This window comes from Dunckerocampus dactyliophorus, chromosome 2 (genome assembly GCF_027744805.1).
Source record: "Dunckerocampus dactyliophorus isolate RoL2022-P2 chromosome 2, RoL_Ddac_1.1, whole genome shotgun sequence".
Lineage (NCBI taxonomy): Eukaryota > Metazoa > Chordata > Actinopteri > Syngnathiformes > Syngnathidae > Dunckerocampus > Dunckerocampus dactyliophorus.
Genome location: NC_072820.1, coordinates 28,170,956 through 28,196,702, shown reverse-complemented (window position 1 = coordinate 28,196,702; position 25,747 = coordinate 28,170,956). Strand labels below are relative to the sequence as shown.

At 41.8% G+C, this 25,747-nt stretch overlaps 1 protein-coding gene across 6 annotated transcripts in view; it reads right to left on the bottom strand.

The window, feature by feature from the left end:
- The window catches only part of LOC129176745 (piezo-type mechanosensitive ion channel component 2), a 115,886-nt gene that overhangs the window by 2,207 nt on the left and 87,932 nt on the right, over nt 1-25,747 (bottom strand). For 2 of the 6 annotated variants that reach the window (XM_054767096.1, XM_054767098.1), the window contains 27 exons: nt 25,102-25,219; nt 24,820-24,976; nt 24,630-24,719; nt 23,294-23,412; nt 23,043-23,111; nt 19,618-19,721; nt 18,196-18,294; nt 17,625-17,745; nt 14,250-14,324; nt 14,005-14,171; nt 13,638-13,831; nt 13,057-13,230; nt 9,931-10,515; nt 9,424-9,682; nt 7,033-7,212; nt 6,620-6,926; nt 6,376-6,508; nt 6,091-6,238; nt 5,795-6,006; nt 5,556-5,714; nt 4,588-4,735; nt 4,300-4,488; nt 4,130-4,222; nt 3,113-3,282; nt 2,907-3,026; nt 2,731-2,810; nt 1,604-1,802 (listed from right to left, as the gene is read on the bottom strand). In XM_054767096.1, the coding sequence (XP_054623071.1) occupies nt 1,604-1,802; nt 2,731-2,810; nt 2,907-3,026; nt 3,113-3,282; nt 4,130-4,222; nt 4,300-4,488; nt 4,588-4,735; nt 5,556-5,714; nt 5,795-6,006; nt 6,091-6,238; nt 6,376-6,508; nt 6,620-6,926; nt 7,033-7,212; nt 9,424-9,682; nt 9,931-10,515; nt 13,057-13,230; nt 13,638-13,831; nt 14,005-14,171; nt 14,250-14,324; nt 17,625-17,745; nt 18,196-18,294; nt 19,618-19,721; nt 23,043-23,111; nt 23,294-23,412; nt 24,630-24,719; nt 24,820-24,976; nt 25,102-25,219 (4,469 nt within the window). Of the gene's footprint in view, nt 1-12; nt 176-1,603; nt 1,803-2,730; nt 2,811-2,906; nt 3,027-3,112; nt 3,283-4,129; nt 4,223-4,299; nt 4,489-4,587; nt 4,736-5,555; nt 5,715-5,794; nt 6,007-6,090; nt 6,239-6,375; nt 6,509-6,619; nt 6,927-7,032; nt 7,213-9,423; nt 9,683-9,930; nt 10,516-13,056; nt 13,231-13,637; nt 13,832-14,004; nt 14,172-14,249; nt 14,325-17,624; nt 17,746-18,195; nt 18,295-19,617; nt 19,722-23,042; nt 23,112-23,293; nt 23,413-24,629; nt 24,720-24,819; nt 24,977-25,101; nt 25,220-25,747 lie in introns of those variants that run through there. The other 4 variants (XM_054767101.1, XM_054767097.1, XM_054767099.1 and 1 more) reach the window with 4 other exon arrangements.

Sequence of the window (25,747 nt, the reverse complement as noted above, 5' to 3'; positions counted from 1 at the left end):
CTGTTACCTGTGTCCACGCAGAATGTCTCTAGGAAGTTTGTTTCTCTCCGCTGTGCGTCCAAAAGAAACACCTCCATTATCATCACTGCTGTTGCCATGGCAACATTCCTACTATTAATACAATTACTCTTACAATCAGGGGTGGGGGGTCTCCTACAGTTGCCAGGTGCGCGGTCTGCAAAAGCAAATGACCACAAGGGTAAAAAACAACAACCATGGTATTAACAGCTGTGGTTGTAGGAAACCTCCTGATGTATAATCATCCCTCGCCACATCACGCTTCAGATTTCATGGCTTCATTCTAACACGTTTTTTCAAACTATATGAATGAATAAAGCAATGCTAACATGCGTGAGTCTATATTTTGACTTAGTTTCTCTTATTATGTCTACTATATTGGGTAATAGGAGTGTAAAGGTGACTATAGGGGTGTTATTTCATGTTTAGAGGGCTCTAATAATGTTAAAAACTGTATTTAGGTTACAGTATTAACTACCAAAATATTCCATTCATAAAGGAATCCAACTTTGAATAGGTAATTATTAAAAAATACACTTTTGGGTGGATTGTCTTTTTTTGCCTTTATTTGTGTGAAACAATTTTTGTACTATTTGACACAAACCTGAATTAAATTTGATGCATGTTTTGGATTAGTGTAATACAAATGCATTGGAAATAATTGTTAAATCATTTCTTTTTTAGCTCAAGATAACAAAGTTCACAGAATAAAATAATACAAATATCTTTATAAAATAGAAACCTGTCCTGCTGAATCTAGAATAAATTCAGTGTCCAGGTTGCAGGGGTCACCAACTTTCATCACTATTAGAACTGTCAAATATTTGTGTTTTATTTATGACTGGCAACATTTAAAGTGTACACTACCTTATTTACCACGTAGATCTCCACTCAAACAGTGTGGAGAAACAACAAAAACGCATGATTAGTATATTTTGGAAAAAGTGTGATAGGGAGAAGTGGAGAAATTCTAAGCCCAAAGTGGCAACGCTGTACAGTGTTCCCTCGCTCCATCGCGGTTCTCCTTTCGCGGACTCGCTGTTTCGCTGATTTTTTTGGTGCAATTTTAGTGGGGGTTTTTTAAAGCGTATGAACGCTGTTACAGGCCGAGGCTGGCCTTTTAAAAAGAATGAAAAAAAAAGAAAAGCCTGCTTTTCATTTAGGTTTTGAGTTAATAATGAAAGAACAGTAGAAAGAAATGTATTCTGAAATACAAAATGTGAGTTGTGGACACCAGCATTTTGTTCATGTTCTGGTAAAACAAGCATATTCACTTTGTTTGGGTTTAAAATAAGCTCTGAAAATAAATGTTACAAAAATGAGTAGCTCTTGGCCATTTTGATTTTGTAAAAGTAGCTCTCACAAGGAAAAACGTTGGTGACCCCTGCTGTACAGAAATAAAATGGACTTGACGAGGTTTGGTGTTTGAGGAGAATTGGACCGTGACACAGCAAGATGAGAAAGTGCTGACCTTTACCAGAACTTCAGTATGATCTTTAGCAGAACCTCTGAGTGTGACGGCGCATGCAGTAAGAAGTTCAGCTGTCTGCACGGCAAATGTTTGAAGTTTTTTTGTGTGTCATACCCATATCCCGCCAGGAAGCCCAGACTGGGCGGGCTGACTTGGTCGCTGAACACGTACAACTCCAGACAGGCGTCGCAGCTCTGACTCTTCTGCCCGATGGGACCGTCTTCCGTCTGGTTGACGATCCACCACTCCTGCAGCTGCCGCTGGTCCGTCTGCACTTGCCTCAAGCTCAGGCTGATGTCCAGCATCTTGTTGTCTGGCGGACGCACACACAACAACTGTTTTGATACACATTGTACTTTAAAAGCCATCCAATGTAGTATGCTCAACTACCTAAACAAAACATCTTAGCTTTGTGTTATGGGCAGATACAGCCCCACCCAATGTGGTGTCCTAGGACACATTTTATATGGCACCTCCCTTTATATATGCTTGCAAACGATCCTTCATTGTCATTAAGATGACATGTTAACAAACTGCAAATAAATACAAAAAATAATTACAAATATAAATACCAGGGCTGTCAAATGATTAACATTTTTAATCAGATTCATCGTTTTTTAAATTAATTAATCATGATTAATCCCCATTAGCAACTATGTCTGAAATATGCCCATTTTTACTGTATTTAATTAACAAAGATAAATGACAGGACAGGATTATATGCAGTATATTTGTATGTATTAACAGCTCCAAATGAACTGAATATGTCAATCAAGCTAAAAAACTTTTAGAAGCATAAAGCTGAAATATAGAAGAAAATTTTTATTTATTAACTGTTGGAATATTATGAGAAACAAACAAAACAAAACAATAAAATTGCAATTTCAGAAAAATTTTGACTGGGAAAAAGTTATAATATTAGAGAATCAAGTCAAAATATTTTGGAAACAAAGTCATAATATTACAAGAAAAAAATTCCCGCCAGAAAGTTGAAATTTTTGTAAAACGAATAAGAAAAAACAAGGTCAAAATGTTCATAGTAAGCTGTTTTTTCTCTAAATATATATAACTTTTTTATTTACATGAGCTGGTTTACAAATGTAAAATGTCCAAGTGGCCTTGGCATCCTTTGATTTTTCAGTATGCAAAAGTTTAGACAGCCCTATGGTATTATGGAATGGTATGCGAAATGTGTATTTTTAAGAGTTTTTATGGGTGCGTTGAAGCCCTTCTTACCGTACCTTTATGAAGCTGCTCCACAGGCTTGGCATCCGAGTCGCTGGGCGCTCTGATGTAACGAGGGAAGATGTTGCTGAGCGTCCTGCAGGTTCACAGGAGATAAGGAGAAGCTGTCACTGTCAGTGTGTGTTCTACAGTAGATTTATAGTACACGCCACAGGCCGGCTGTCACGCTCACACGTGCGAGTTACTGTTGGTTCCATTGAGCAGCAATATCAGCTTATTCTTAGTCTCCTCGTCCAGCTTGGTCACGTGTTTGCCGGACGCCATCTCAGCCTTGGCGCCCAGAGTAAGGTTTCTATAAAAAATAGAAAATAAATACACTCACCTCATTATCTCCTGTTTTTACCAGCATGGATGGAAAAAAAGGAGCTGTCAGCATACCGTTGCACGGACCAGGACACTGTGATGGGGAAGTCCTCATCCGAGTCCAGCATGTCAATGAGGGTGTTCCTGCTGGGGGGGCTGATGGTCCACAGGGAGTTGGAGCTGCCTTTGAGCTCTGCGATGATCAGGTCGCCCGCTGTGTAGCCCTCCAGCCACTGCAGCGCCTCCTGGTAGTGAAAACAAGTCAGTTGCAGTAAAAACTAATTTGCCCACTAGAGGCCTCCTTTTTTTATTGGCTTGCCACATATTGTTTAAAAAAAAAATAAGTATTAATAAAATATATTATTAGATGTAACAGTAACATTGTCACCTATTACACAAAGCTAAGATGTTTTGTTTCGATAGCTTAGCATGGTGGCCGACAGGGGCTAACGCGCAGAAAAAAACAAAAAAAACATCAACCATCAAAAATGCGGATGCTGCAAACACATAAATGCTGCAGGATTGAAAACAAATGCAAAAGAAAAATGCTGCAAATGCCAAAAACACACACACAAATCCCAAAAACAACTGCCTGACGTAAATGCTGGAAATTCAAAGACCTACCCAGGAAGTTAACCAGCGACCAGGAAGTTAGCCATGCTACCAGCAAGTTTAGCCAGGCTATCAGGACGTTACCAGGATGTCTTAGCCAGGCTACCCAGGCTAGCAGGAAGCGTTTCAGAAAGACAAAGAAAAAAACCTTTACATGCCACCAACTTTCTTCTCGCTCGTGTCTTTAAAGACGGACATCTCTCAGGTCTGGCACCTCTGGTAGCCTGGCTAACTTGGCTTTTGTTCCATCAACTTCTGCTGCATGTGTTTTAAGTGTTATTGTGTTTTTGGTTTTGGATCATGTTTGCATTTTGAGTGTTTGGACGTTGCTGGGTGTTTGTCCATGTGGGCCACCGTAGCATATATTTAAAATAGATTTGAGTATCTTTTAATGCACAAAACAACACGCATTGAAACAATACATTATGTGAAAGAAACGATTTAGTGGAGACGTGAGAGAGGCACAGGTGATGCACTCACGTTGTCATCATTGTACAATTTTAGAAAACTTTCAAACTCCTCCTCTGTGACTTCCTGCAGTTGCTTTTGCTGAGCACTCATGGTGAAGATGGGCTGTGATGAAAAGACGACATTCATTCATGAAGACACGATCACCACGAGGCTTCCAGATGAAGGTCTTCTTGTCTCACCTGAAAGCCTGCTAGCGTGATCTTGAAGGAGACGTCCAGCGGGGTGTTGACCACGCCGGCGACTGACTTGACGAGGGACATGAAGAGCAGCGGGAACCAGACGATGCAGATCAGCAGCATCACAATCATCCCACCCATGCCGTACTTGACCACCTTCTTCTTCTTCTGGCCTCGCGGCTGGGGATACCTCTGCCCACAGTGAAACCATTAAGAAAGACAAAAGGATGAAAAAGTTGAAATGTCATCCCATTTTTCACCTGGCTGGACTTTAAAAGTAGACAAAAACACCTTCTCAGACTCTCGCCAGCATTTGAGGATAAAGATGTGAGCGTAGATGTCCTCAACGCAGATCCAGCTAGACAGAGACAGGGACGTGTCCGTCCACACCCAGTCCATCACGGCGCGTAGCTCTGTCAGGAACGGGACCAGTCGAAAACTGCAAACAACACCAATTTCCTTTCTTTATATTATTCATTAGCAAGTATAAATGCTCAATTAATCATTATTCATTAATTATTGATTAATTAATAATTAATTGATGATTTTTTGTTACAATTTTGGCACTTTTAACATTATTTGCACACATGACAAAGTGTCATACTGAAGGAAAAATTCTTTTGTTTATGTTATGAACTATACGTTAATTATTAATGATCATTCTTTTTTTAGCTTTTTTGGCTCAGGTGGTAGATCAGGTCATCCAGAAACCGGAAGGTTGGTGGTCCGATTCCCGCTTCCTCCATCCCAGTCACTATTATTGTGTCCTATGAATATGAATTAATGTGTGGTGGTGGAGGGAGAGGCTGTAGGCGCCAACTGGCAGCCATGTTTGGGGTCATTTTACCAAGGGCAGCTGTGACTACAACTGTCGATAACCACCACCAGTGTGTGACTGAGTGAATGAATAATGGGTTCATTGTGTGTTCACTTAGGGTACCTTGAAAGGCGCTATATAAATGTAATACATTATTATTATTATGTACTGTATAATAAATAATAATATTATTGTATGTAATTATATATATTACATATTACATGAATAAATTAGCAAATATAATTAATTACGAATTTATTATCCTGACTTTTTTTTTTAGCTTTTTTCTACTAAAACTGTATTATTGCTAATACATAATTAATATTAATACTTAATATGGTGATTGTGACTTCTTGTAGTAAAATTACAACAATTTGTCTTTAGTCTCACTTCTCCCATCAATCAACCACTTATGAGTTTTTTTTTTTTTTTTTTGCCTTACCCTTGGAAGAGGAAGAGGTTGACATAGTTGTAGCTCTTGGTGAGGAAGTTCCCGAGCACGCGGGTGGGATAGCCGCAGCGGATCTGATAGGCCGACAGCCCAAAGTAGATGCACTTGACAAAATACCACATCTGAGCCACGTTGTTCTTGTTGAAACGCCTTCAAAACAGAGGAGGACACAAATTGAATGAGTGATGTTTGGAAGCCACACAGAGCGGAGACGACAAACATGTCCTTACTTCTCTGTGATTCCCGGCAGGATGAAGAACATCCAGAAGTGGATGCCAAAGACCAGGATGACCTGGAAAATGACCTTGCCCATGACGGACTTCCGTAGGTAGAGGGCCCGGTCCACCACCATGGTGCCAAACTGGATCAGGACCATGACTAAGAAGGGTCCCGGCACCTGATCTTCAGACAAGGAGGAAGTGATGTCTGCTGCTGAGTGTTTCTACAAACAATAAGAGAAGGATGATGGCCATTTCATTTCAAAATGCAAAAAATTCTATTTTTTTGGTGTACAGGCAATACTTACGCCAAAGGCCCAGAAGCCAAAAACGATGATGATGAAATCCACCGTGTCGGCCAAGAACATGAGCACGTAAACATCGGTCACGGCGCTGTACTCAGGATGGATGAGATCATAGAAGAACTGCCGCATGGGCACGTAGACCTCCATAAACCTTCAAACACAAACCCAGCATCAGTCTTCATCCAAAATGAATCATGTTCTTCATTTAATCTTCTTTTATTTCTAGTTTGTTACTATCCCAACACTGCCCTCCACAGAGGGCTTTGGACTCCCATTACTACGTCGTACTTCTTTACGGTGAAAGCTTTGGCCTTGAAGAACTGCTCCTTCAGCTTCTCCAGGACCATCTGCTTCCTGCTCTTATGATGGACGCTGGCCTCACTGCAGTCTTTGTGGCTGCTGTTATGGGAGGCCGTACTTCCTGTGGCGACAATTGCCAGGTGTTGAGTTTTAGGATTTGATTGACCCAAGTCCTTCCTGCATATAGGGAATATGGAAAAACCAAAACATGGTCCTTCAAAGATGGCCTCACCTCGTTTGGATCGTGCAGAGGAGTGCATGGATTTGTGCGAGATGTGCGAGGCTCCGCCGGAGCTCGTGCGGCGCTGGTAGGTGGGCTGCTGCGAATTGTGCAGCTGTACATGCCCCGAGTCCACGGAGGTGCCAAAGTTGATGGACCTCAAGGTTTGAGTGGAGCCACGCCTCTCGTGGACCAACGAGGATACTGGTTCCGACTCAGTCTCACTCTCGTCCTTTTCCCTCCCTTCGTCCTCAGACTCACTTTGACGGGAAGGCTCCTTCCTTTCTTTGGGCTCTTCCTCGTCCCACAGGCCGTGGCACTGGGTGGGGCGGGGGTTGGGGTGTGTGAGATGGGTGGGGGTGGGGTAGGAGATGTTCAATGGTAAAATGAAAAAGGAGCAAGTGGTGGAATTAGGTGTAATATACCTTTAGGATGGATCTGTGGAAGAAGAGCGCCAGTAACTGGACCAGGTCATAGTGTACGTAACCGTCCTTCTTCTCCACACCGATGATGTTGGGCGGGTGGTAGGGTTTGTCCTTGCCTATTTTGTTCTGGTTGAAGGGGAAGAAACCGAACTGGAAGAAGTACTTGATGACGATGGTGACCTAAGGAGGATAACGTTAAGACATAAAGCATTCATTAAAAGTAATTTTCCCAGTTCATTCATTTTCTATGCCATTTAATCCTCATTAGGGTCACGGGGGTATGCCGGAGCCAGATTAAACCAGATTAAAGGTTTGACATTACAGTTACTGCTGTCGTTGTCCTGAATTATGTATCATGTCTTGTTTATTCCAAATATATTCTTCATACAATGTTTAAGTTAATTTTATGCATGTACATAATACCTTGTTTATGGTGGTTAAATGCTTCCAGACCCCGACTGTGATATGTGAATTTCTGCCATGTAGGATTCCTTAATTATAAATGGAATATTTTCATAGTTCTGCAATTGCCTGGCGACCAGTCCAAGGTGTACCCCGCCTCTCGCCTGAAGTCAGCTGGGATAGGCTCTAGCATACCCCCGCGACAGTAGCGAGGATAAGCCGCATAGAAAATGGATGGATGGATTTTCATAGTTAGAGGTTAGAAAACTTGTTTACAAACTCCTAATTATGGTTTTTAATATTGTTAGACTCCTCTTGACACCGCTATAGTCACCTTTACACTCTTATTTCCCAGGATAGTAGACATTATAACAGTAAACACAACATTGAAGACATAATTAAGACATTATACAGAATCACATGATGGGAGAGTTCCTTGTTTTTCCATTTTGACTTCGTTTTTTTCTGTACAGTACCTCCTGTGGTGGCTATTGTCTCATCATTGTAACATTACTGACACCTAGTGACCAGTGTAGAATACTACATATAATCACAACGCCTTTGAATGCCTTATACAGGTACTTTTATGTCATTTAACAATTTTTATGCTTGACAATGCTTCATTTAGGCCAAAAAATACATAAATTTTGCTTAAATATGCGTTTGTTTTTTTAAACCAATATAGGCTACATAAAAACGCAAGAACACAATTATTAAATAGTACATTTTTGGAAAAATCATAATAGAGTGAAGCCGCAAAATTCGAAGCGTGACGTGGCAAGGGATTACGGTACTATTTAGTCTATTTCTTTAAATAATTAATTATGGCTTAATAACACATTTTGTACTCATTTATTATCAAACAATGTTTCTGTCGATTCTTACCACTTTATTTGTTTAGTATTCATTTTACTGTAAAAGCTATCTACCAACTTTGTTGTGTAACACAAGTGATTACTAATTCCTATGACATAAAGAAGGGGTTGTCTTAAATAATCTGCTTTTTCCTTCTCCTTTTGATACATGTTGAATCAACACGTACAATTGTCCGTCGTTTATGGTAGTTAATTGGTTCCAGACACGAACACAATGAGTGAATTTCCTCGAAGTAGAATTCTGTATTAATGAATGAAATATTTTTGTAGTAAGAGCATATAAAACCTGTTTATGACTTTCTCAATACAGGTTTTAACATTATTACAGCCTAATAAACATGAAGTAACACCCCTCCAGTCACCTTTACACTCTTTTATTCATTGTTTACGCCACACTGCGCAGGCTATGGGATCACTGCAGGGATATAACAGACGGCCGACGCTAGCATAGCAAGCTACCGAGCTACCTAGTTAGCCTCTCCAATTTACTTAAACTTAACTTAACTTCAATTTAAGAAAATGTTTCAAATGGAGTGCGGAAGAAGGACAGCAAAGTCAAAAACATACCACTTCAACACAGAATGAGAGGAGAAGCTTTTTTTTCCCCCACTCAATCTCAGCCATGGCATGTCGGCTCGGCTCTGCTAGCTCAGTAGCCAATCTCCATGCAGCGTGACAGGTAATGTAATCTAACGTCATGTTTCATAACATTACTTATGCTTAGCGACCAGAACACTACATACAGTATAACTTGTCTTTCAATACTTTTGACTAATAATAGGCCATGGTCAACCACAAAACAGCCATAATCTATTAATTCATTATTTAAAAAAAAAAAAACGCAATAGCGTGAGGGAGCGATATTCAAATCGCAATGTAGCGAGGGACAACTGTAATATACTTCAATGTAACCTGATATGCATGTTCAAAATAAAGTCATTGCCATTGGAGTTACCACAATGTGCATTTAAACTGCATCAGGTTTGACAGCAATACTTGCAAGTTATACAAATATAATGTACCAAATTCTAATCAATCCAGACTGAAATATGTCAACAAGTGTTGACAGGAAGTTCTATTCTAGTTCTAAGTTCAGTCTCCAAGTCCACACTACCTCAGTGTAGACGATGGCGGTCATCCAGTAGCGCTTGCTGGGCCGCGGCACGGACAGCATGGCCCACAGGAAGATAGTGACAGGCAGAACCAGGGTGGCAAAATTGGCTGACACCATGTGGTTGATGATGATGACCAGGTAGCACACCATCTCCGAGTGCGCCACCAACATGTTGTAGAGGGCGTAGCACAGTTGCAGGACCAGTGGCTGGCTTTTGTAAAACCTCTCTGACTGGTCCAGCTCCTCGTCATAAAACATCCTGGGAAGGAAGAGGTAGGAGAACGTTCACATGCAAGTGGTGTTCCTCAGGGCATTGTTCGAGGTCCTCCACTATGTCATAGTCAAACTTGCTGCCACTCTGCCAGCTTGTTTTACTTTATACTTTAAGTGGTACAGTGACCCGCCAGATCCAGGAACATCTTTCAATCTTTCAAAATCGCCTGACATGAGGAGTTATAGCACCACCTGTTGTTTGACTTATAAATTGTTTGTGTTTAGGGGACTTACTTGTTAAGCAGCAGTTCACTGGCGGTCAGCTCAGTGGTCATGGAGGGCAGCATGATGTCAGACCTGCTGTCCGAGGTAAGCATCATGCGCCGCCGCCTCCTGTCCATGTCGCTGTCGTCATCACTGACTTCCAGTCGGTCGAAGCTGACTGCCTTGCTGTAGCTGGGCGGCACATCGGCATCAGATGTTTTGGAGGCGTCGGTGTCAGCGGGGCAGAAGATCCCCGTTTGGGCTTCCAGCTGGACTCCTGTGTCATCGCTCTCGCTGATGATGTACTTCTCCTGAGAGGAGCCCACGGACTGCACTTCCTGCAGCCTGTGGGAGGGGCCTTCACCTTGGCTAAAAGACCCCCAGAGAACATTTCTTTCATCATTCTGTACTTCCTGTCCTTCGATAACATCAAGCATCTCCTGGCGATCGCTCTGGTCTTCCTGCTCCTCCTCCCTGGAGCCCCCTCGACTGCAAGCTCCGCCCTCCTCCACCGGGTCATCCAACTCCTGGGATTTCCAAGGAAAGGGTGGCTTGTCCTTCTGTTGAGCCCGTTCATCCTCTACTTCTTCTTCTATAGTTTCTGTGGTGCCCTGTCTGGAATAGAGTACGACACACTTTGACTGCTTCACTGCAGGATGAAAACTAAGGACCAGACTTATACTAATCACATTTTATATTTTTTAATAAAAAGGCAGGCACTGCTTTGAATGAAGATCAAAAAACAGTGACATTTATCCCTGCAAAAGGAGATGAACATTAACTATGGAACACACATCAAAAGAACACACTCAATTTTGCTGCTCATGATTTTTTTTGACCAATTTAAATTGCATCGGTAGCGCATTTTCCTTCATTCCCAAAATTAAAACAAGTATTATAAGAGCCAAGCTTATCCAGGAAAGACGTGTCTTCAGTATGAAGGTGTAGAATTTGGTGCTGATCCAAATTCAAATGGTTTGTCATTGATGGGGTCAGACTAAACTGCTTTGGTATGAAACTAGACTAGCTAGCTTGCTCCGCTAAACCAAGCTAACCCAGCCAGCTTTTACTGGCTATTGCTGTACATGAGCTCATGCTCATGTCATTTCTTGCCCGAATTAGCATTTTGCACATTTGCATCTTAATGAGGTTTTAAGTAGACTTACAATTTGCAAAAGCAAGAAGGGGGAGTGAGACAAAAAGCACTTTGAAAAAGTGATTTACTGAAAACAACAATTAAACTGAAATAGGCTGTTTATCAGCTGATCAAAAGTTTAAGACCATCGCTTAAAAAAATCTCTCCAAAACAGAACAAAAATGTTCTCAGTAGGACTCAGTAAGGAGTAGCTCCACCGTTCTTGTTAATCACTTCAAAAATGGGTTTGGGCATGCTTGATGTGAGTGTTTCCAGGAGGCTAGTGGGAACATTGCTCCAAGTGGTGAAGATGGCTTCACCAAGGGCATCAACTGTCTGGAACTGATGGCCATTTTTATAAACTTCCCTTGCCAGCCATCCCCAAATGTTCTCTCTGGGATTTAAATGAGGGGGACATGCAGGATGGTCCAAAAGAGTGATGTTATTCTCCCTGAAGAAGTCCTTGGTCAAGCGAGCATTGTGAACTGCAGCGTTGTCCTGTTGAAAAACCCAGCTGTTACCACACAGACGAGGGCCCTCAGTCATGAGGAATGCCCGCTGCAACATCTGCATGTAAGCGGCCGCCATTAGACGACCCCACACCACCTAAAGCTCCAGTGTTCCACTGAATGAAAAAGCACCCCAGATCATGATGGAGCCCCCTCCACTGTGCCGGGTAGAAAACATCTCAGGTGGGATCTCCTTGTCATGCCAGTAACGTTGGAAGCCATCTGGACCGCCAAGGTTACATTTTTTCTCATCAGAGAATAAAACTTGTTTCCACCTTTCAATGTCCCATGTTTGATGCTACCTGGCAAAGTCTAAACGGGCAGTTTTGTGACGTTGAAGGAGATGAGGTCTTTGAATTTGTTTTTTGTTTTTAAACCCTTTTCCTGCAGATGCCGTCTGATGGTTATTGCGCTGCAGTCGGCACCAGTAAGGGCCTTAATGTGGGTTGAAGACCGCCCTGTGTCTTGATGGGCAACCAATCGTTTCCTCCGGCTCAGCGCAGGTGTGATTTTTTTTGGGTCTACCATTTGACTTTTGTGTTCCATAATGCTCAGGACCTTTAAAAAAATGTAGAATGACTGTCTTACTGCGCCCAACCTCAGCAGCAATGGCACGCTGCGAGAGGCCTTGCTTATGCAGCTTGACAGTCCGACCACGTTCAAAAAGAGAAAGCTTCTTAGCTTTAGCCATCAGGAGGGCATGACAGTGTGAATGCCTGACAGAAAATGAAAAATTTGAGCAGATTTTGGCTTTTATAGCCTGTGGTCTTAAACTTTTGATCAGCTGATAAACAACCTATTTCAGTTTAATGTTGTTTTCAATAAATTACTTTTTCAAAATGCTTTTTGTCTTGTTTTGCATATTGTAGCTCTTCTCAAAACCTCATTAACGTCGAAATGTGCAAAATGCAAATTCTCGCAATTTTTCAACTGGTCTTAAGATTTTGATCAGGAGTGTAGTTATGTCACATGGGTATTGAACAAGTCACCATAATTTAAACCAGGGGTGCACATGCACTTTTAACATCATAATTGTCATAAGAATTGTCATACTCTTTGATGAACACATGTTCAGTCATGTACTGTGATGCTTATTTTTAAATAAGCCGTTATTGACAAAACAATAGGAGTGTAAAGGTAGCTATGGGGTGTTATTTCATGTCTAGAGCGTTCTAATAATTTTTAAAATCGTATTTAGAAGGTGGTAAAGAGGTTTTCTATGCTTTAGCTACCAAAATATTCCATTTAAAAATAAGAAATCCTACTTGTCGGAAATTTCCTTTTCACGGTTGGGTGTGGATCCAATGAACCCCATAAACGACAGATTACTGCATTGCAAGTGCAAAAAATATTCTACCAAGTTGTTTTTGTGTAACATTGCATGTTACTCAAAAATGTGTGTCAGACACCTTGGCAGAGGTAGCCAATACATGATGAAGTGGCACACACACATGATAAGATGGATGTGACACAGGTGTGTGTGTGCATGTGTGTGAGTCGCATCCCCAGCACCTGGACACAAAGCTGCTGCAGCTGTCCATGGATGAGTTGGACACGTCCAGGCCGTACATCTTACGCAGCTTCGGCCTGGCACGCTCGCTGGTTTTGGGGATGCACTCTGGCATCCCGTCCAGGTCCTCCAAGGTGGACTGGCGAGAAAACAGTGTGGTGGCCTCGGTGTAAGCACTGAGAGAGACAGCAGCGGCGGGATGAGATGGAATGTTAGACAACATGGCCATATGACTTGGGATGTGTAATTCATGAAAGGGTTTTATGGTTTTATGGCCAGAAATGCACCGTAAAAACATGAAGATGACTCTACTATTGATTTTGGCCACAACATTAAGCACACATGTACAACCTCATGAGATATAAGATGTAAGAAGGGCTTTCTACCTTTACAAAGATAACCATAACTACGTAGACTTCATCCAAACATGACTGTTTGACTGAAAAACCACCATGTGTACTGCATGTGCCTTGTAAAGGCTTGCTATTTAAATTGTGCAGGTGTACCTAATGAAGTGGCTCATGATGGTATAACTTGAATATACAGATTACATTTTACATGTGTGTGTTCTGTCTCAGCGCACCTTGATATGCTGTCCCTGGAAGCCGTGGACGCCTGGCTATCCATGGGGTAGCCTCTCCGCCCTCGACGGTGCCTCGTCGAGCCCCCCGTCGACTCGTCCTCGCTGAGCAGGTCCATGCTGGCCTGCCGCGACATGTTGAGCCTCATGGCCTTCTGGTAGTAGACGTGAATGCTCTCCCGGGACGGCACATTGCCCTGATGGAGCAACAGAGGTGTTATTAGATACTGTAAGTGTATAGATTTATTAGACAGATGTTACTAATGAAATCGTTTTCAAGCAGTTCATCCAAGAATCAGAAGCTCTGGTAACTTAAACCGCACATGACCTTGTAAGACAATACACCTATGATAGAGTTCTGCCTGCGCACCTTCTTGACCTCCCTGGTGAGCATGCAGCGCTCAATGCGCAGCACGGTGGAGATGTCGATGTACTCCCTGCACACCTCGTTCATCCACTTGGTGAAGCTGTCCACGGTGGTCTGCAGGAGCACCCATGTGAACTTGATGATGTTGAACACTCGCTTGATGATGTTGTCTGGAAGGTCAAGGTTACGTTACATGTTACATTGCAACACAAGAGGAGCGATGTTAGGATGAGAGACAAGTCGCAAACCTGGGCCAGAATTGTTCTCGTCGTCGTTTTCTATGCTATCTGACAGCTCACCCACCTCAATGCCCACGGGAGCTGCTGGACGACACAATGGACGACACAATTAAACTTTTTAAAGTTTTAGATAACACATGGCCTTTAAGGCGCAAACATCAAAACACATTTAAAATTAAAGCTGCGAGCAGCGTTGAACGGGCCCTCACACCCCCACGCAATCATCAAATTCACTTGAGTCGGCAGGCACATGGACACAGGACTCAACACCAGCTTCCCTAGTTTGAATAAAATTAGGGCGACTTGAGCAGAATTTTAACATGCATAATATTTATCCAGTAGGGGGTGCCATCTGAGTTGATGTTTACACCCAGTCAAGGAATGGAGAGTGACCTAATCCAGTATAAAAAACTTCAGGACGATCTGACCATGTGAAAGGGAGTTATTGTATAACAGATATCATTTTCAACCAGGAGGGGGCGACACAGGTACCAAGGTGGCCATGTGGCCATGTCCTGTTCGCCCCAACCCACCGTAAAAATACATTCGGGAAGATCGAACCATGTAGATTGTAGAAGGTAGTTACAGCAGTTATACATTTCCACCAGATGGTGGTACCATTGGAGTCAATATCAAAACGTAGTCATGATCAGACCCCAACCCTTCACCCTCATGTCAGTTTTGAAGGAGATCTGATAACATGAAGTGAAGTTATGACTGTCTGATTGTCAATAGCAAGGAGCAGTCTTCGAAGCCAGGCTCCACCCTCAACATGTAATGAAACATCATGCTTCATACCATCAATGTGTTTAATGTGCCATGTATAAATGTGAAAGTGATTCAATTAACTCAGAGGAGTGGGTTTTCTCGGGTCTGGTGGTTAGCATGTTGGCCACACAGTCATAGTCAGGACATCGGGAAGACCTGGGGTCGAATCTCTGTTGGGCATCTCTGTGTGGAGTTTGCATGTTTTCCCTGTGCGTGGGTTTTCTCCAGGTACTCCGGTTTCCTTCCACATTCCAAAAACATGGCGATTCTAAATTGTCCATAGGTATGAATGTGAGTGTGAATGTTTTTTTTGTCTATATGTGCCCTGCCATTGGCTGGCGACCAGTCCAGCCTCTCGCCCGAAGTCAGCTGGGATAAGCTCCAGCATACAGCATACCCCCGCGAGCCCAATGAGGAGAAGCGTTATAGAAAATGGATGGATGGATGGAGTGGGTTTTCTCACAAGGAGGCACTGTTACTAATTGAGGAAGTCACATATGGATCTCTTCAGGGTGTCAACTTCCTGTTTGTTTGGAAATATGGATTCTTGAGACTTTTTTGTATGTCCTGTCATGATTGATGTTTTCAAAATTTAAAGGGGGCGCTACAACGTGAATTTGGGGAGTTTGTGTTAGGGACCCCTGAAATATCACATTTTTCACCACGCACTTGCAAATTTAGTGAGTTTCCATGCATATTGAGGCCCTCAAAATGCAAGTAAATGGGGACAATAATAATAATAAAATAGCAGTTTCAAAAGGGCGTTTGCATTGCTATCACTGGTGCTCCGGCGGTTCTAATTTTCAACCGGGAGTTATACATTTCTACCAGTTAGTGCCGCAATCCTTAATCCTCGTATCAGTTTTGATCTGATGATATGAAGTGAAGTTATGACTGTCTGATTGTTAACGGCAAGGAACCGTCTTCGCTGCCAGGCTCCACCAATTACGTGTAATGAAACATCATGCTTCATATCAATCAATCTGTTTAATGTGCCCTGTATAAATGAGAGGCAGGCCTGGAGGTGGGGCACAAATGCAAGCGTCTGGTGGCCGTGCCTGTACCTATTGGGCCCGGCCGGGCACAGCCCGAAAAAGCATCATGGGTCCTCCCTCGCATTTGCTCACCATTCCTGGGAGGGGCCAAAGTGTTCGGGTGCAGAGTGAGCTGGGTGGCAGCCGAAAGCAGGGAGCTTGGCGGTTTGATCCTCGGCTGCAGAAGCTAGCTCTCGGTACATGGAATGTTACCTCTCTGGTGGACAAGGAGCCTGAGCTGGTGCTCGAGGTGGAGAAGTTCCAGCTACATATAATCGGACTCACCTTGATGCACGGCAAGGGCTCTGGAAACAGTCCTCTTGAGAGGGGCTGGACTCTATTCCAGCGACGGGCAGGGGTGGCAACTGTTTTGGCCCCCCAGCTCAGGGCCTGTACGTCGGAGTTTAACTGAACAAGAGTGTAGTTCCCTTCCCTAGGTCTAGTGGTAGAAAAAAAAAAATACCTCCAACCCGGAGCCAGAGGATCCCATTGGCTGTCAAGACATAAGACCATCCTCGGCCCAAACGATGATTGTTACTGGTGCCAAATGCACAATAAATATCAGACGGCATCTGCAAGAGAAGGCTTTTAAGAAAAAAAAAACATCTTCAAAGGCCTATTCTCCTTCACTGCCACAAAACTGACAGTTTGGAATTTGCAGCAAAGCCCCAAACATGACATGGAAATTTGGAAGAAAGTTTTATTCTCTGATGAGAAAAAATGTAACCTTGACAGACCTGATGGCTTCCAACGTTACTGGCATGACAAGGAGATCCCACCTGAGATGTTTTCCACAAGGCACAGTGGAGGGGGCGCCATCAGGATCCTTCAATGGAACAATGGAGCTTCAGGTTGTGCAGGGGCGTCAAACAGCAGCTGGCTATGTGGAGATGTTGCAGAGGGCATCCCTCACGACTGAAAGCCCTTGTCTGTGTGGTAATGGCTGATTTTTTCAACAGGACAACACTGCAGTTCAGGAAGGACTTCTTCCAGCGGAATACGCTTACTCTTTCAGACCATTGCCGTGTTCCTCTCATTTATATCCAATTGAGACCATTTGGGGATGGATGGCAAGGGAAGTTTATAAAAATGGACATCTGTTCCAGACAGTGGATGCCCTCTGTGAAGCCATCTTCACCACCGGAAGCAACATTCCCACAAGCCTCCTGGAAACACTGGCATCAAGCATGCCTAAACCCATTATTCATCTTATTAACAAGATTGGTGCAGCTGCTTATTACTGACTCCTTTTTTCAATATTTCATTTCTATTTTAGGGGAGTTTAGGGTTTTTTTTTAGCTATGGTCTTAAACTTTTGATCACCAAACAGTTTGATCAGACAAACAGCCTATTTCACTTTAATGCCTGTTTGTAATAAGTTGCTTACTCAAAAACATTTTTTGTCTCACTCCCATTTTTTCTTTTTGCATTTTGAAGCTCTACTTAGAACCTCAAGATCCAACAGTGCAAAATGTGCATTTTTCAGATGCTCTTAACATTTGGATCAGAAGTGTATATATTATATATATATATATATAGTATTATATTTATTCTTATTTTTGTACTTTTGTTTTCTGCTTACCCTCCTTTTTGCTTTTTTTGTGTCGTACTCCCTTTGTGTATCTCTTCCAAAATTTGCGTTTCTCTTTGCCTCGCGTCTTCAGGGCAGCTTTGGGGCCGGTGATCCAGGTGTGGTAGAGGAACTGCAGATTGCAAATGGAACAGTCACTCGCATGGTGGACTTTAAACAGACAGTAATGAGCAACAGGAAAAGCACACAGCTCATTCATATCAACTTATGAGCTGCAAGTTCCTCTAAAATCTGAGAATTCTGCAGTCAGGTCTTGAATGAATGCACAGAAAAGAGAGTTATGACAACTAGGCCTAATGACAAATATGCATTAAACAAATGAATATCTCACTTGGACTCTGTGCAACATTTTCCAGTCCATTAAGTCACACAACAATCACAAGGAATCAGAAAAGATAAACATCACACATGTTTCCTCATTTGACTTTGAGGCCACTGACATTTTCATAGTGCACTAGCCAGAAACACTTCACCATTAGAACAATCAACATGACTGCAAGAGGGGCTCCATTTGTTGTCATGCATAAAGAAGAAAAGTTGTGTTACTTCAGCTGGTCTTTACCTTGCCTGCCTTCACTACACACTGAAGCACAGTTTTTGGCAGCTTTATCACAGACTTGGGCAAAGCCAGAACTGCCGACACAAACTTCCCGATAGCTCGCTATACGGGGGGGAGGACACAGGTGGAGAGAGGACACAAAGAGAGAATACATACAGGTAGGGAGAAGATGTATGCGGCGAGAACACAGATGGATGGAACACATGTGGAGAACAGATACAGGTGGGGAGGAGAAACAGGTGGAGTATGGTTAGTAAAGTGCTAGTTAGTAGTAGATTAGAGATGTGGTGTTGGGTTATACACATGTTAATATGCAGGCTAGAAAGCAGCAGTGCCAGCACAAATAATATAATTAAATAGACAGCGTAAAGGTTGGTGGATCCCTCCCAATATCAATACTAGGGTAGTATCGATATCGGATCGATAATAGCATGATGAGATAGATATTTTTTAGTTCCCTTCTATGTTTATTTACAGAAATATCAGCACGTTCTTCAGTGTGTTGTTCAAATGTATTGTATAAACAGTCGTCCCTCGCTACATCGCTGTTCAAACATTGCTCCCTCAGTCTATTGCGTTTTTTCAAAACACAATTAATGCTTGCTGTTTTGTTGACTTTGGTTGACTATGGCCCATTATTAGTCTAAATATATTTAAAGACAAGTCATATGTAGTATTCTGGTCACTAGGCATCAGTAATGTTACATTGACGAGACATTAGCTTACATTACATGACCTTAACTTGAACTGCATGGAGTCAGCCATGGATACTGAGTAGAAAAAAAGCTCTCCTCCCATTCCATGTGGAAGTGGTATGTTTTTGGCTTCTTACTTTGTCGTCCTTCCCCACTCAGTTTCCAACAGCTACTTAAGTTTAGAATAAATAAATTGGAAGCTAACTAGTTAGCTTGGTAGCTTGCTTTGCTTAAAGCGGCGGCCGTCTCTTGTATCCCTGCAGAGATTCCATAGCCTGCGTGTAAGAGTTACACAATGTGGTGTAAACAAAGCCAGCAGTAGTGCATAATGTGAGTTATTATTTCTCATTATCGCTTATCATGTCGACTATAGTAGGTAACACTCATCTACAGTAAATGTGACTATGGGGCGTTATTTCATGTCTACAGTGCTCAAATAATGTTTTCTGTGCTCTAACTATGAAAATATTCCATTTATTATTATTGAATTCTTCTTGGCGGCCGGGTCAGGTACCAGTTAACCGTGATAAACGAGGGACGATTGTATTGATATATTGTTTAAACTCAGGGAAGACGTTTTTGGACACAGGAGGTTTGGGGGACAAAAAAAACAAAGAATTTGTTTTTTTTTGCATGGCTGACTTTATGTTGCTCAAACAATTGTATGTTATATATTTTATTGATGCTGATACATTGTATTATATGGTTGCAAAATTGACCAAGTATTTACCTGAAAGGCGGACTTCTTTGGTGGCTCCTCCTCCTTCTGTTCTTGCTCCTCCTCCTCCTCCTCGCTGTCGGTTTCAAACAAGTAATATTCGCCACTTCTAACCACTGAGAGGGACAGCACAGAGCTCACTTTACAGTCGCCACAACAACAACAAGACATGGAGGGGCTGTGAAGGGGACCCTCACTGAAGGAAAAAGACCAAAGTCCAAAGAAATGAAAAGTGACAACTTGACACACTAAAAAGATGTGGCTAGCATGTGGATAACATGGCTATGAGCAGAAAGTGCATTGATGATTTGAGTGGACAGGAGAGTTAGAAGCAACAAGGCTGACTTGTGTCCTTGAACAGAAATGCGGCCGGGTGGGAGGTGAAGGGGGACGCTGGGAGACGGTGAAATGACTTCAAATGTTGGGGACAGGAAGGGGGAATGCAATAGCAGACATGAGTGATGACCAATCAGGTAACCCAGGAGGCCAAAAGACCTCACCAATAGGTTTCAATATTATAAAGCGAGAAAGATTCTTACATAGTCCATTTATACCTATTGAGTCAGACCAGCTAAGCCCAGAGCGCAAATTAAATCTGAATCTACTGAATCTGCACGCTACAATTAGTATATCAATGAATGGTTGCGTGGAAGTAAAACATATGTTGTACGTTTGTGAGGTTTTGGCATGATTTTAACTCCATAATGTACGGTAACGTCTCATCAGTGTAACAACCCCTACTGACCAGTGTAAAATACTACACATGACATGTCTTTCAATATTTTTTGACTAATAACAGGCCAATGTCACATAACAGCGATCATTCATGAATACATTTTTGAAAAACTGCGATAGAGCGAGGGAGCGATGTTCAAACTGCAATGTCGCAAGGCATGACTGTATATCATGTATATGCGCACACACATGCACGCACACACGGATACACACACACACAGCTATTCATTTAATGTAGTTAATTTTATTGGGTTTTATAAAGCACAATTAATTCCTCTATTCAATTCCTGACGTGTCAGTGGGCGCAAACATGTACAGTGGAACCTTGGTTTTCCTGATTCATTTGCTCCAAAAGGTTTGACGAAAACCAAAATATACAAAAAGCGAAGCAATTTTACTCATGGAAAATACTATAAATCCTATGAATTCCTTCAAACTCCATACAACGGGGATGGGCAAACTTTTTAACTCGCGGGCCTTTTTGAGTTAACGAAATTGGCCGGGGGGCCAGACTATATATTTGATACATGCACTCTATTTAGTAGTAGTAGTAGTAGTAGTAGTAGCTTATTTCATTCAAAAAAGAAGTGAATAAACAAACAAACAAACAGTATTAAAACAATATAACTTTAAAACAAACACTCCTCAAAACAGAATGAAAGGGAGCAGACAGAAGACAAGTCTTATTATCTCTGCCCCTATTTCCATAACAAATAAGGTCGTACTTATAAACAACAATATAAAAAAACCAAAAAAAACTACAGTACATATAGCAACCAGCCAAGCAAATGGTTACATATCTCCTCAATTACAATTCAACCAATCTCTATCACCCAGTCGATCATAACTAAGATGTTTCATATTTCCTCAACAGACTCATTTTGACCATTTTTTAAAATATGATATCTGACTTAGATTTTTTAGTCTCTTTATTTAGATTGTTCCATAAATTGACTCCTTTTACAGAAACACAACGTTCCTTCATTTTAGTCCTGAATTTTGTTTTTTTTTTAAATCACTGTACCTTTTAACAAATACCTGCTTTCTCTTTTTTCAAATCTTTCCTGAATATTAATTGGCAATGTTTTTTTTATGAGCTTTCAGCATAATTTGTAATATATTATAATCTACTAATTCATGAAATTTCAATAGTTTTAACTGAAGAAATAATGGATTTGTTGGGTTATTTTACACTTATAATTCTAACAGTCCACCTGGAATTAAAGTGTCTTACAATCTGCTATATGTATGCGCTTGTGTCTCTATTTCCAGGAGCATTTTAACTATCAGACCATATCAAATAAAAAAATTGAATTTTAAAGTTTTTTTTACTGAATAAGACACCCGGAATGTACATGAATAATGAATGTGATATCCAATATGAACTACGAACGCTAAAACATTGACTTTAAAGAGTAAGTGAATGTCCCTCCTTTTTACTTCCTAGACAGTGCAGTGGGAAGGTTAAGTTGGTTGTGTGACAATTTTTTTTTTTTTTTTTTTACTTGTGTTAGTTTGGCACCATGGGTGAGGTAGTTGTTTGGATCACTGCATGTGAAAAGCTACTTAAACCATCAAAAGGTTGTCTCAGATTGACTCTAATTGCAAGTCATGTTGCCAGGTTTAAATACTTTGGAAGCAACTGGCAGGCCGGAATCAAACGCTTGGCGGGCTGCATGTGGCCCCCGGGCCGTAATTTGCCCACCCCTGCCATACAATATTAACAAAAAATACATTTTATAGACAAGAGTTTTACAGTGCAGTGTACGCGTTTTACATGCAGAAAACAAAGTAAAATAATTCTAACTGGGGAATGATGGCAGCTGTTGTTGATGCGGACATCCCGTACATCCTGGCGAGATGGAATTCAAAACAACAGTGTTTCTCACCTTCTGCATCAAATTGCTGCCATAGAAAAAATGAAATCAAGGTTTGACTGTTGTAAGCTTTTTTTCCACTGCAGCACCATCTGCTGGACTTGATGTGTCATTTCCCCACTTGGCCCTGCAATCCCAGGGGACTGCAAAATCCTTACGTGAAGATAATTTGCTCAATTTATGCCTTTCATTTCAGATCTACACCAAAATGTGAACATTTATCCCTCGGTCCACGTACCACAAGGTGCCAGAGTAACATGGAAACCAGTTTTGCAGCAATCCTGCTCACTAACCAAACAGCAATCAAAGCATAACCGAGGTACTTGTCTTGAGGAGTAAAGATGAAATAGGCCATCTTCCGTTGGTGATACCTGTTGGTCTGATCATGTCTGCAGGCAAAGAATGAAACCTTCTGAGAGCAAAGGCGAGCAGACTTCATATCTTTGCATGAAAACGTTGTAAATGTGAGTGATTCCCTACTGCGGGCTCTTCAGGCCATGACGGAGTTAGAAATATTCATTAAATGCAACTCCAGCCGTTAGTCATTTTCTCGTTGCCCCCTTCTTCTGGTGTCTATTTAAGGCGATGTTGTCGTGCTGCGGCAAACACCTACAGTAGTAGATCATTTTAAAGTTTCAAGTGCCTCTTTACACCAGTCAACGAGGGTCCTTAAATAGACACAGAAAAGGACTAAAGTCTGGAGGGCAGCTGGTGCCTTCTGAGCCCTTGGACAGTATGGGAATCCTCAGCGTTCTGGTCGAGGACACAAGGGCCAGTGAGAGTGTAAGAAGAGAAAACAGGGGAGGCAGGTGGGGGTCAACCTACTGGAAGCATGGTCAACCCACGGCCTCCACCAGTGCTTTTTTTTGGTCTTGGCTTTTGCTTGCTGTGCTCCTAAAATTTAACAAATACATCAGTGCAGCATTTCAGAAAAAACTTAACGTCATGAAGAAAAGAAGGTGTGGCTACATTCCTGCAGCAGCACTACCATCATCACCATCATTAGCGGCATTAGCAGCATGTCATGTGACCACCTCAAGGTAGTAGGGAGAGGCCTCCAGGAGCCTTTGTCATACCGTCATCGTCCTCCTTGGGCTGGAAGAGCACCTGACCGTCTCCAGACTCCTGCACCATGCTCAGCATCTTCTCCTTGCCTCGCTTGAACTTTTGCTGCCTCACCTTAATGCGCTCCATCCTGGTGACATCACAGAGACGTTACGGACGCTAACATTCTGTGCTGCACATATGTTCTCATGCTAGCGCTAATAAAAAGTGGCAAAAGATCTTGTCTAAAACATCTCCATAATATACTTTTAAAAGCTTCCTGAATGGTAGCTCACTTAAATTAGACATAACTGGATCAAAATACTGAAATTATTATGCTTGCGCTGTGTGAAGTTTCAACATCACTGAAAGTGTGTTAATACGGCGTAGCCTCCAGGGGGCGTCAAAAAAGGGAAAATTTAATCTTTAATATTACAGTCATCCCTTGTTTATGGCGGTTAATTGGTTCCAGACCCGACCGCAATAACTGAATTTCCGCAATGTAGGATTCAATATTAATAAATGGAATATTTTCGTAGTTATAGCATAGAAACTAAATACGGGGTTTTTCATTATTAGAGTCCTACCTCTACTTACCACTTCCACACGGTATGAGAGGAGAATCTTTTTTTTCACTCGACCTCAGCCATGGCATGTCTGTCTCATTAATAATTTAGTTGGTAATTATATTAATTATGTCAATGTTAAATGTCTTATTTCCTCTTATTACTGTATGTCTACTATATTGGTTAATAGGAGTGTAAAGGTGACTATAGGGGTGTTATTTCATGTCCAGAGCGCTCTAATAATGTTAAAAAGCGTATTAGGAAGGTCATAAGCAGGCTTTCTATGCTCTAGCAAAATATTTCATTTATTAATATTGAATCCTACTTCTCGGAAATTAACTTATCACGGTCGGGTCTGGAACCAATTAGCCGCTTTGCTTAATGAGTTGATGTTGTAATGAGGTGAATCGGCTGAGAAATGTGAAAGTAGTAGTAAGTAATAGCAGTTTTACGGAAAAGTGTGAATTTTGGAAAATGTTGAATGTTTTTTTTTAACGTGTTGAACAGTTTGATGTTAGAATGGCTTGAATTGGTTGAGAAATGTGGCAGTAGTAGAAGGTAATAATTAGTTGGAGGGAAAAGGGTGAATTTTGGAAACATTTTAAATTTTGGATCACCCCCAAAATTTTATTAGTTCTTCCATATCCCATTTCTGACAATTCTTGAAAATGTCATCGAAACCCATTCAGAACTTGTTATTTAAGTGATTTTGAACACAGACAGACAGAAAGGCAGGCAAAAACATAACCTCCATGCTGCGCTTGCGCTTGGCACTGCCCTTGGAGGTAAAAATGAGTCTTACTGTCGCTTCAGCTGCTCCACAGATTTCCGTTCCTCCTCCAGCCGTGCCCGTACCGCCTTCACTATGGTGGCCTGGAAAAGCTCCGCCCCTCTGGGGCACACACACGCACACGCGAACACGCACAAACATATGAAAATACATTCCAATGCCCAACATGGCCAACATTCAAACAGAAAATGAACGTGCATACCTCGAAGCAAGGATCTGAGAGGCTCTGATGTCAGCCACCACGTGTAGGAAGTAGTAGCTCATGAAGACGCGCCGCTGCAGCAGCAGGAAGGCGAAGCAGATGCTGTCCCAGATGATGCCCGCCTCGTCACTGGGAAGCTCGCACTTCTGGTCGCTGTCTGCTCACACACACGCACCCACACACACACAAACGCATGCACACACCCACACACATCTGTGCTCAACGGGTCAGTGGGACAATGAATGTGGTGTTGCAGTGATGCAAAGGCATGTGCTGTCCTACTCAGGTGGTCCTGGTTGGTGTTGATGTTGTAGTCCTTGATGGTACAGGCCAGGCTGAAGAGCTGGATGAGCCAGCACTGGTTTGGGATCAGAGAGTTGATGTAGCCACAAGCCAAGATCTGGGAACAACAATTGTTTCTTCTTCATAACGTCATGAGTCAATGTATTCTTGAAAAAAGTAGGTGTACATTTTCAAAAGGATAAACAGAAAAGTCTAGAAAACAAAACCCAAACAATTCTTGGTGGAGGTAATTATGTGCTCCAGTGAGCTGCAGCAACAAAACTTTTTTTATAAACAATTTTTTTTTTATGAACAAAAAAAACAAAAAAAAAAAACAAACCTGACAGAACAATCATTGTGATGGTCAAGACTCTTCTGCCTTGTATTTAGCAAACATCAACTGCTTGTATTGTTTTTTGAATTTGCTCATCTCTGTACATTGTTTGAGTTCTTTACTCAATCCGTTCCATAATTTAATTCCAAATACACACGGAAATGCTGTGGGTTTTCAGCGTTGTTCTTGCATATAAATGTTTTAAGTTTAATTTTCCTCTAAGATCATATTTCTCCTCTCTGATAGAGAAATACTTTATTAGGTTTTTGGGTAACGAGTTGTTATTAACTTTATACATTATTCTAGCGGTTT